This window comes from Glycine max, chromosome 19 (genome assembly GCF_000004515.6).
Source record: "Glycine max cultivar Williams 82 chromosome 19, Glycine_max_v4.0, whole genome shotgun sequence".
NCBI lineage: Eukaryota > Viridiplantae > Streptophyta > Magnoliopsida > Fabales > Fabaceae > Glycine > Glycine max.
In genome coordinates this window covers 36504343-36516902 of record NC_038255.2, presented here as the reverse complement: position 1 = coordinate 36516902, position 12560 = coordinate 36504343, and the positions used below count along the sequence as shown (strand labels likewise).

The 12560-nt window shown below is 32.6% G+C and overlaps 1 protein-coding gene across 1 annotated transcript; it reads right to left on the bottom strand.

Annotated features, from left to right (window-relative positions):
* Nucleotides 1-9242: 9242 nt before the first annotated feature.
* FT3B (protein FLOWERING LOCUS T-like) lies at nt 9243-11609 on the bottom strand. Its single transcript, NM_001255750.2, has 4 exons — nt 11354-11609; nt 11196-11257; nt 11050-11090; nt 9243-9542 (listed from the first exon to the last, which is right to left on the bottom strand). Exons 1-4 carry the CDS (start codon nt 11552-11554, stop codon nt 9319-9321), a joined length of 528 nt encoding a protein of 175 aa, NP_001242679.2. The 5' UTR covers nt 11555-11609; the 3' UTR covers nt 9243-9318.
* Nucleotides 11610-12560: the final 951 nt, after the last annotated feature.

Below are 12560 nucleotides of genomic sequence, written 5' to 3'. Positions count from 1 at the left end.
AAAATACAAAAAAGTCCCTACTACAAATACTACTCAAAATGCAATCCTACCCCCAAGGATATTGGATAGAAGACTCCAAGAGGATTGGGCTAGAGCGGCTAAAGAAAGTCCTAGGGTTCTAATGAACCTCAGGATAGATTTCTAAGCCCATGAGCCAAGGTTGGATCCACTCTTATTTGTAAATATTAGAATAGGTTTTCCTTCTTTTGGGCCTTGTATTTTGACCATTCTAGTAGTTTAGGTTTTAACCTTGTATTTTAGGGCATTTTGAGGGACTTTTTTTTTTTGGTATTTTCATGTATTTTGGCATGGGGTGAACTTAGCTATTGGAAGGGTGTGTGTAGTCCCCCCTCTAGCTTATGAAAGAATACCAAAGACATCTTAGCATATTCTTTTAGAAGCCAGAGGGGGGACTACACACACCCCTCCAATAGCTAAGTTCACCCCATGCCAAAATACATGAAAATACAAAAAAAGTCCTTACTACAAAGTTTACTCAAAATGCTATGAAATACAAGGTTAAAACCTATACTACCAGAATGACCAAAATACAAGGCCCAAAAGAAGGAAAACCTATTCTAATATTTACAAATAAGAGTGGATTCAACCTTGGCCCATGAGCTCAGAAATCTACCCTGAGGTTCATGAGAACCCTAGGATTTTCTTTAGTAGCTCTAGCCCAATCCTCTTGAAGTCTTCTATCCAATACCCTTGGGGGGTAGGATTGCATCACTGCTGCAAAAGAAATAAAATATTATTTCTATATAAAAAAGTGATTTGGCAAACAATATGAATTATCAGTAAAATTAACAAAAATGCACTTTGGCACAATATTCAAAGCTTACTTAATGGACCTGATTTCACTTGATCAACCCACTTTCTTTTAGGGTGCTGCTATGTGCACCCATTTTTGTTTAGGGTGTTGCTACGTGCACATAATTGCTAGTGCACCCAGTACAACAACATGATTCCTATTTTGCTCTTCTGTAAAACTAATACGAATTGGGCAATCTGTAAGCCTCACACGGATTGGTCAATCTGTATGAGGCTTATGTATTAGCACGACGCTCTAAACAACTGAGCTAATAGATCAATTATGTTATAAAATAATTAACGTCGCTATATATAACACTAAAATTTCTAATGTATATTTAATGCTAATGTAAATTTAGATAATAAATTTTGTGACAATTAATTTTGATATAATAATTAATATGTTTATATATATGAATTTTTATGAAACCTATGATTTTTTTAAAATTTATATATGTAAAAGAAAATACATTATTAGATCAAAATTAATTGTAATAAGGTCAAAAAATAAATTAGTAGAATCGCATAATAAAAAGAATGTGCTCAAAATAGTATATTAGAGACCATTTCTAAATAAAAAAAAGATTAGAAAGGAAGCTAAGAAGAAAGAAAGGAAGCTCTTACTTTAAAGAAAATTTTGGTAGGAATACACTCTTTAAATTACACATTTTTTATTAAAATTTATTAAATTTTACAAAATTTCATGGGCTTGATATCATTTTTAATGTACTTATCTCTTAATTTTGTAGTTTCTAATATATTTTAATCAATACAAAAATGTGTGTTAGAAAAATGTGTTTAAGTAGGGTCCTAGCCCTTTTTTTCTTTTTCTTTTTTTAAGGTAGATTAATTGATTTCTACATACTACTACAAAAATAGGATTTAACATGACCAAGTTACAAAATGAGCAATGACATTTTTGTAAATAAAATATCATCATTAACATCAATTTTCAAAAAATCGATGTTGAAATGAGAATCTTAACATCGATTTTTTAAAAACCAATGTTACTAATACTCATTTAACATTGATTTTAAAAAAACCGATGTTAATATTCTATTTCAACATTAGTTTTAAAAAAAATAAATGTTGTGTGTGCTCCGTCAACATCGGTTTTTAAAAAACCGATGTTCAGGTTTCTTTGATAATAACCCTCTCTCTTTGTTACTCGAGCTCACTTGAATTTCTTAACCCTTTCTCTCTAAACCCCCTCTTGAACCTTTGTGCCTTTGTTCTACCCCCTCTCGAGCTCACTGTGTCGTTGCCCCTTCGCCTGCCCCTCGAGCCTGTTGTAACACCTCAAATTTTAAACTAAAAATATTACTTGAAAACACTTAAATTTAATTTAATTCAGAAATACACTCCACTTTTTTTAAAACAAAACGCGATAGTCTGAAAATGATAAATAGTTGCATCGAATTAAAATAAATGCAAATATAATGTAGAGTAATTCAGTTTCCATACATAAATAAAATAAAACTTGTAGTGTCACAAAGAAATGATACAACCCATAATAGTGTGATAACAAATAAAATACATTTTTCATTCCTATTATAACAAAATACATGTATGTGGAGAAAATATCTCTCAAAATACATCAAAACAATACAGAAACTAGGACCAAAGTATACCACTTATCACACTATAAGTACAGAACTAACTAAGAAGTGTCCTCAAAAGAATCGCCACTCTCTTCCTCAGTTGTCAGTTCCAACTGTCTCAGTAGTTCCCAGTACTCCTTCATATCCTCAGAAGACATGTCCGAATGGTCACCTCGGTCCTCTGTAACCTCCACTGGGTGTACTCGATGCACGTTGTATCCAGTCTATCAACTGGCACTACATGGACTCAAGTATGGCATGTGTAACATGTAGTCCATGTTACGGTGCAGGGCCATACTCGCTCTCTTTGCGAGCTACACTAAGCCCACAAATGCCTCGGCTAAAAGTTGTTGGTTCTAGGGGTGAGTCCTACACTCCTTGAATGCCACAAATAACAAATGATAGTAAAACAAAATTAAAACATGCAATCTACGTAACCACTACATGTGGTTATCTAAACAGACAATACTCTCGCATCCTAAGCGTGTAACTATTACAATTAATTCACAATAAGGCCCAATCAATGCCACTAATCCTCCCAGGTCTTGATGGGCTTATTAAAATCATGTGGATGACAGTCGGGAGCGATTGCTACATACGGATACATCGTACACCGATCCTCATCTCCCAACTCAAAAACATAATCTTAGAGCCTGTCAGGAGTAGCAAAGTGAGGTCTGCGAGTTACCCGTGCTAAATGAGTGCACCAGATGTCGAGTGATCACCACTCGCTAATTCTCCAAGGTTCTTCGAACCCCTCCGCCCACTACACCCCAGTGTATTTTTTTACATCATCCACTTCCTCAACGCAACCTCACCTTATCATAGAAGGAAATAGAACCACTGGTTCTTTTACTCTCTGCCAAGCCTCTTGAATCTTGTCACCATATCGCATGCATAGTCCTCATACCATGTTCATCGGCGAACGCGTACAAACAAGCAAACAAGAAAGAGAGATGAGACTCAAGCCTACGTACTACTCTCAGGGAACCAATCGTGATCCCTTAAGCGGTAGAAACCACTTGCCACAAAAAAAATTGGATAACATAACAGTTGTAATTATAATTATCTACTCAATCATAACAAACAATTTGTTGAGGGTCAAACACCCCTGAACCCAAACCACAACACTTATAGAATAAAATGATAATATGCATACATACATACATACATACATACATACATACATACATACATACATACATACATACATACATACACTAGAAATAAATTAGCATGCCATAAATATAATTGTTGGAGTTCACACTTTGCTGCTCTTATCATTAGATGATCACAATAAAATATAGACACACATTTCAGTAATTTTATCAGCAGAGAATTATCACAATTTTAGAACATGCATCAACCATCTCATCTTACATTTACCTCAACAATATGATAGTAAATACATCATCATGCATAAATAATTCTAAGGTAATTTATATGGAGGCACGAATTCCAAAGTTAAGTTATTTACTGTCTAAAATCGCTTTGTTGCTCAATTTTTCAGAGTTTTGCTCCTAACTTACTTTTAGCGCTCATTGTTTCGGAAGTCAGATTTTCAAAAATTTTATATGTTACCCTATATTTTCAAACCTAACAAACTCATTTTTTAGGTCAAAACTTCAATAAAAAAGAGTCCATACTTCTGTAATTCTCATTCCAAATTCGTGACGAATTTTTCATTTTACTAAAGGTCCTTAAACTTGTTTTAGTTGCGATTTGAAAATTCCGATTTAAGTGAAATTTAAGGTTGACTCTATGTTTTAACATGCAAAGAACTCATTTTTGGCATAAAAAATTCAAGGAAAATAGCTCAGCACAAAGATTCAGGACATGAAAGCAAGCTCAAAATTTTTTTTAAAGCAACATCATGTTCAAGGAAGTTCAACAACAAGTATATGGTTCAAGAGTTGGAGAGACCCCCCTTATCTCTTGTAGGTTCCACAAAATTTAGAAGAAAGAATTAGGGAGTTTAGATTCAAGTTTCCAGCCTTCAAGAGTACAAAATAAGGTTTTGAAACTACAAGTGAGAATAGAGCAAGAAAATGAAGTGAAAATCAAGCTTAGAGTTGAAAATGGAGGTCACTTACCTAAGCTTGATGGAAGAAGGACTTAAGAACACTTGGTAAAACTTGAAAGAAGAAGAAAAATATGGTCTCCTTTTTCTCCAAAAAGCTTCAGCAAAATGGGAGAACTGACCTAGGTTTTGGCTTTTAAAAAACAACACTTATTGTAGGTGAAATGCTTGGACAAATGGAATTGCAAGGCCTAATCCTTATCTTTTTATTATAAGCACTTTGAATGACCATTAATATGACAAATTGGTAGCTTGGACATCCCTTGAGGTGCTCTCCACGAGCTTAGCCTTGCCTTATATGGCTTCTTGCACTTTTAAAAAACTAACTATAAAAGGATAAAGTAGAGTTTTGCCAAAATGGTAAAATTGCTTTTGCTAAAAACTAGCAAATCTTATCCTAATCTTCTAGATTAGTGTGCTAACTTCCTAGATTAGTGTTCTAACCTTTTTTGGGATATGTGTACTTAGAGTAAACCTTACACTGAGTCCACTCAGACAGAGACAAATTACACTGCGACTCAATACATAATGCAATTCTTACACACACACACACACATATACATAACACAAAATTCTATGATTAAAAACATATAACTATTGAAATTAAATTCATACATACACAAATGAAACAACACAGAGTTTCCTCTGTCAATCTGAGTTGTAATTTTTTAGGGTGTTACAACTCTAACTTATTTTAATTATTCTACATCATATAATTAGACACTTTAATTAGTCACCAACTAGTTAAACTAAAATTCTGTTTTTAAACTAGTTATATAGTCATTAATAAAAATACCCTCCACTTTAAACTCTTATGACTTAATTACCCTTTTTATAATTCTATGGAATCTAGATCACCATTAATCAACCTTAATTATCCCCACTTAATATCTAACTTTACTTACATTAATTACTAATTTTCTTTCAAGCTTCTAATTTCTATTTCTAGACCAAAATTCGATTATTAACATCTAGGTCATTAATAAGTTGACCATTATTTGACCAGAGAATTTTCTCTGAATTATCCTTATTCTTTCTAGACTTTAGCTTAAAAACTTTAGAGTTTAACCATACCTAGGTATCCTATGGTAACATCTCATTTTTTTTACCATTTCAATAGTCTAAAAGCATTACCCAATCGCATAACAAAGCAATAAAACTGTCTACCCAATCGCATAACAAAGCAATTACACCTATTGTCTGCCACCGTGCCGCCCACTGTTTGCCCTTTTCTCACAACCATCGTGTGGCCCTTCTTTCGCGACCGTGATTACATCACGTAGCCCTTCTGGTAAGGTAAGGCTTTTGCATAATACCATTTTTGAGGAATATTTTTTGTGAGTTTTTGTGTCATTTACATGCATTTTCTTGGTAGAACTCACATTTGGGCACTAGTTTTGTATTGCAGTAGTATAACTGCTCAATTGAGTGATAGAGTTGAAAATTGCATGATTTTATGAAAATCTGAAGACTCTGCACTTGATAACGGTCGTGATAAGCAACACAACCATGGCAAAAAGATAACTTCCCCCAGAGCACCGCCAACCATTTAACAACGACTGTGGTAAATTAGAAGGTTGTTTATGTACATAAACAACCTTCTAATTGTGTTATTAATAGAATTTAATTTAAATGTATAGAGGGTGCACATATTTGTTATACTACTATTTAATCATAAATAAATATATATAATAAGATTATTAATTTGTATTCACCCATAGGATCGATCTATGACCCGGGACAGTTAAACACCCTTTTAGCCAGAATCAAGCACTCCCTCAAGGCAACTAACCACCCCAAGCAAGGGTGAGATCTCCAAGCCAAGTAAGCTACCCTTCGGACATTGTCAGATATCTCTCCGACCATACTTAAGCATCCTAGCCTATAACAAGATACTTGTCGGCTTTGGTCGAACACCTCATCAGCCAAGGACCAAGCACCCTCGGTTATGATAATACAAGAAGGCTCATTAAGGATTAAGGAAATAGATTACTTAAAGATAATATAACCTTGAAGGTAAGGCCCATGGATCCAAGATCCATTAATATGTGTATATAAAGGGTGAGGTTCTCAAGATAACACAGACTATTCATTCTACTCATTTATTACTCACTTTTATTATATTTAAGGAGAACTTTGACTTGAGTTTCAGAGTGTCTTTGCAGGTACCTGCCTCGCTGCATAGAAGAAGGAGCTCACGGAGTAGAAGGAGGAAGCAACATCTCATCGGAGTGAAGGAAATTACCCCAATACCTCTAAGCAAGTACATTCATAATAATTGCTTTAAAATTCATTAAAGATATTAAGAGTGTAAAAATATTTAAACTAATAATTTATCAAAATTAAAGTCTTTAATTTTTCTGTTAGTCATTGGTGATTGAAGTCATAAAGCATTATGGTATTCTTTTCCAATATCAAAGAAATTACCCACAAGTGTGACTTTTTCTTGTATTTTTTTTTTACCATATTACTGATACAAAGTATTCACACACACACACACACACACACACACACACACACACACACGCACGCACGCACGCACGCACGCACGCACGCACGCACGCACGCCCGCACGCACGCACCACACACACACACACACACACGAAATTACCCACAAGTGTGACTTTTTCTTGTATTTTTTTTTACCATATTACTGATACAAAGTATTCACACACACACACACACACACACACACACACACACACACACACACGCACGCACGCGAGATTTGTTAACATACACACTTCTTTTTTTTAGTATGAGTGTGTTAGCAAGCTATAACTAGATATTATCTTAAAATAAACTAATGGTGTAGTTTGCTAATACACTCATACTAAAAAATAGGAATTTGTTCCATATATATATATATATATATATATATATATATATATATGAGGGATCCATTTACTCAAGAGTAGAGTTACTCCAAATCCTAATCCTTTATTTTTTTTTTTGTAAAAAAAAATCTAACGGTCAATATTGATTCACTAATTCCTAGTCACATGAGACACGAGGGTCCTTCCTTCTCGTAACGTGAATGACTCTTCCTTTTCCCATTCATTCTCAATATGCTTGTTCAGTTGTTCCTTTCTCTCTTTTGAAACGCAAATGGTGTTCCTTGGGTTGCATGGTTGCTCATGCTTGTTCCTTTCTCCCTTCCTCACTATTTCATGTTCCTTTTGACATTACCTTTAGTAGCAGAGAATTTCTGAGAATGGGAAGAAGAAGAGTCGTAGCCCAGAGGAATAAACATCTTAGAAGAAGCCGGAAGAAGCTCTCATGTGACAACTTAAAGTGAATTAATATGAACCATTGGATTTAAATAAAATGAAGGGCCAAGATTTGAAGTAACTCTCTTTGGAGTTACTTTTGGAGTAAGTAGATCCCTCCTTATATATATAAAAGTAAAAGATCAACCTTGTAAGAAGTAGTTAACTCCATATTAATTTATTGATACACTAAGAGTAGCACACCTCTCCATTGTCTAGCTCATTCTATAATTCCAATGTGATTAATTTTTTTGTATTTTATTTTAGGATTACATAAATTTATAAACATATATTATATAATTATAGTAATGAATGACTAACTAAAAATTGTAATCAGGTTCCTCCAAATCAAGACATGGAACTCACTCATGAAAGAGTTAAATGCTTCATAAGGTTTTTTATTGATTTAGATGTAAGGAGAAAGTGAATATAGAGTTTCTACTTCTTGGATGGAAGATAAGGTTTTGATGATCTTGATTCTTTAATTTATAGGACTAGTCCAAAATCTTGGTAGCTAGTTCATAGTGTTCATGCTCTAATACTTCAAAAGATTAACCTTAAATTACTAACACAACATTTGTTCATCTTCATGTTGTGAAAGGAATCAGAGTACTTATTCATTTATCAATTATCTTCAAATTATCAAGATGACACCACATAGAGCGGAAGATTTAGTATTTGTTCATAGCAATTTTTTACTTCTTCAAGCAATACTCCACAATATCATGAAGAGGAATCTAAAATATATGGGATGTAATTATAGATGATTTGGTTCACTTGATGATTTAGAGTTCTTGAAGTTACTAATTTATCTTTAAATATAACTGAATCATGAATGTCTTTTTCAATTATCACGATCAAGTAAGGGGTGTAATGCCTAAATGAATTAGATCCTTTTTAACTTTTTGAATATATATATATATATCCGTGTCACAATGTTTTTTAAATAAAAGACAAGTCATACTTCCAATCATTTGGTGACACTTGACAAACTCTCAGCATTGGTTTGATATGAAGGAGAGAAAGGAGAGGAGAAGGGAAGAGAGAGAAAATTCCAAAAGCTTGATGATTTGGTATGAGAGATTAGTGGGGAAATTTTCAAAAAAGTTGTGGACCTCATGCTCGGTAATATTAATTTATCTTCTTTCTCTTCTTTATTTGCCAATCAAATCACTTTAATTTAAATATTTTTCTTTTATTTTCTTCTATTTCAATCAAATCCTTATTATTTTTATTCTATTTCTCTTCTTTTCTCTTACGTATTCTTTCTCATTCGGTCATTTTCTCTCCTAACACAACTAAACTCACCCTCAAAGCTCCACTTGGAGGATCTGGGAATTGATCTAATAGTCAAATGTTTAATATTCTATATTTATATTGATATAAGTACACATATATAAAAACATAAAGCGGTACACATGAGTGCTTCGGTTACATATTCATATGTGACCCATGAGTGTTATTATATGTAGATTACCTTTCTTATTTGGGTGCTATATAGTAGTATTCATTAACTAAATATGCACTTTTGGTACATTAACAGAAGAGATAGCTTTCAAAATGTTCTACCACCAGAGCCACTTTCCCTCTGACAGTTGAAGAAGACAGCAGCAACCGGCAATCCAAGGTTGTAAAGTTCAGCAAATTCTCTGGTATTGAAATTTTGTCGCCATCCAGGAGCATACACCCTCTGTCTAAACTGTTGACGGAATAACACAAACACCAACCGATGAATCCCCATCGTGGGTCGTGGGCTTTCATAGCTTACAACCTCGTTACCTTCGTACGTGCAAATCATGCAAACTCGTAATTAGCATATATATATATATATATTTATAAACTACTGAGATACTACTAACGTGTATCAAAATTTAGCATATATTTTGGTGTTAGACATATTTTTTATTATTGGAATTAGATATTTATATATCTTTTGGGACATGTAGTCATTTGTCTCATCGCATGTAATTTAGAATTTGATGCCTCGTGGAATCATTTTTAATTTCCTGCATGAGATGTTATGTATCATCATATAAACCCTATTTGCATTTCAAGTATATATCAAGAAACGTTGGCCACATAAATGATTCCAATACTTTTATACTCCAATCCCTGCACGACAAGAGATTTTCTTGAAACTAGTGTTTCGCGCATGATGTGATAGGTTCCAAAATCGGATTGTGGTAACGCAAACTTGTCGACAAACTACCAATAGCAGATTCAAATTGAATATATAATTTGGGTGTTGTATATATTCATGTCACTTTTTATGATCTTGTGACGTGATATGCGAACAAAATATAAAAAGTGAAATAAATAAAAAATAATAATCAGTATTAATGTTAAAAAATGTTGTACAAATATAAAATCTCTATAATATTAATCTAATTTGTACATGATATATAGCAGTAGAGTTATGTAGCTTTTTTTTAAAGACATCACAAAAGTAACTAATTTGGTATAAGAAAACAAATATTTTTAATATTATAAAGTTCATTTACATTTTCACGCTTTAATTTGTAATATAGTTTATAAAATTAAGTATTTTGCCATTTGTTTTATATGATTTCTTGTAATATTTCCGCTATCTTCTAAACGAAAGTTTCAGTTATTATTTAGGAAAAAAATATAAAGGGACTTTAACACAATGAAAAAGCCTCAAAAGAAAAGTATAACGTGCAAGGGAATTTTTAACAAAAAGAAAAGGCTTAACAATGCTTGTATATCGTAGCTACGCTGACTTTTAGCATGATTAGACGTACTAATAATTATCCATTAAGTTATTTTTTAGCAAATATTTTTATACTATTTAATGTTTGTCCCGGTTTGGGTAATTTAAAACTAATTAAACATCTAGCAGATAAATAAATATATAGAACTTGTTTGAATTTACTATAAAAAGAAACGTTATTTTCTTATAGGATACGACATTGGATTAATCTATGTTAGTATATATAATCTTTGACTAACAAACAAATAAATCCTTAGTATTAATATTGGAAGTCTGTATTAAAAGTATGACAAATCATATTAATAGACAATTTTATTAGTATAGAAATTAATATATATTATCAATATATAAGTGTTAGTATAATGTATCACATTTTTATTATATATACACTCATAATAATATTTATACTAACAGTTTATTTTTTGATAGACACGAGTTAGACTAATAAAAAGATAATCCTAATTCTCAATATTCTTTTTACAATTAACTTATAATTCAAGGGAGTTATTTGTAATATTTTAAATGAATGGTAAAATTAACTATATATATACACACCGAAATTAGGCCCTGTAGTTTCTGGAATATCAGTCACCAACCTATAGAAAATCCATAGAGGGAAGGGTATTAGTTATAATGTAATATTAAAGTCTCTCTTATATGTAAATTTGGTTCATCTAACGGTATGCAAGGTATGTACTCACCAATGAAGGTACTCCCTGAAATTAGGGTTACTTGGGCTAGGAGCATCAGGATCCACCAGGACCTTTGATAGAAGAAACGAAATTAAACAGAATTTTGTTTAGCAAAGCACTATATATATGTAAATATAATATGATAACTAACTCATGTAACTAATTACCATAGTGTAGAAGTTCCTGAGGTCATCTCCACCAACACTCACTCTGGGTTGGTTGGCAACTTGGGAAGGTTTAAGCTCACAACCATTGCCCACTTCTCTATTACCATAGGTGACCCTGAAAGGAATAGAAATTTCAAAGGGATCTATTACTTCCCCTATAACACGCCCAACAACAAGAGGGTTCCTACTACCGCCAGGCATAACTAACTCACACACTTCACTGAGTCACACTGCTAAACACAAATATGCCTTTGTGTCACAAACAATTGTACTACAACACCCACCAGGCTAGCTATTTATACAGAGTGAAGGACGAGGGGAAGGGATATTCCCACCTGTGTTGTCTAGAAAATAATCTTTTTGGTTTTATGTATAGACTTGGAACTATTCCCGGGAAGAATAAAATAAAAATTTAAATAGTAAATTTTTTTAACAATTTAAAATTATTCATATTTATTCTGGATTTTTCCTTATATAAAATGTATGGTATATTTGTATAGTTAATTGTTTAGCTTCCGCATGATATTGATATTGTTTTGTATTTATGAAATTTTCACATTTCTATAAACCTAGCATAGTTACAGTAATATATATCGTCCTGTGTATTAAGTAAGACACCTTGCGAACCCATGTTTTGAGATTTATGTAAAAATCATTATGTTAATTCAAGCTTGAGGTAGACCAAAGAGTCACGATAGAAGAGGGATTAAATAGTAACTCTCGAAAAATATTGCTTTGTTATGCACAAAAACACACACAACCTTATGCTATTGTTTGCTCAAGCTTTTTCTTGGCTACTAGAATTATGTTAGAAGCAAGGCAATCCTTCTTTAAACTTGGAAGTAAAACAATAAATTACAAACTAAGTTTACTATGAGAAGCTATTTCTTCTCAAAGGGCATGTTCCGATAAGTTTCTTTAGAAACACTTCTAAAACAAGAAAATAAGAAGAAAAAAATTTAGTTTCTCCATAAGATAAAATTAGTTCTTCATTAGCTAATTTGTATATGTCCTAACTCTCATCTTTTAGAAAAACTATATGAGAGAGTTCATTAGCTTATAGAAAATCTCATTTTATTTATTTTTTCTCCTAGAAGTACTTCTAAGACGCTTACCCAAACATGTATTTAGTGGTCTTAATGGGCGGTCATGCATTGGAGGTGGTTATATTCTATTTATGACTTGTATGTTTGTAAAGAGGAGGTAA

Bases quoted from the DNA above. Each gene is read 5' to 3' on its own strand.
- FT3B (NM_001255750.2), bottom strand. From the start codon at position 11,554: ATGCCTGGCGGTAGTAGGAACCCTCTTGTTGTTGGGCGTGTTATAGGG. The intron at 11,258-11,353 runs GTAATTAGTTAC...CTTCTATCAAAG, and splicing joins TCAGGAACTTCTACACTATG to GTCCTGGTGGATCCTGATGC. The intron at 11,091-11,195 runs GTGAGTACATAC...GATTTTCTATAG, and splicing joins TTCAGGGAGTACCTTCATTG to GTTGGTGACTGATATTCCAG.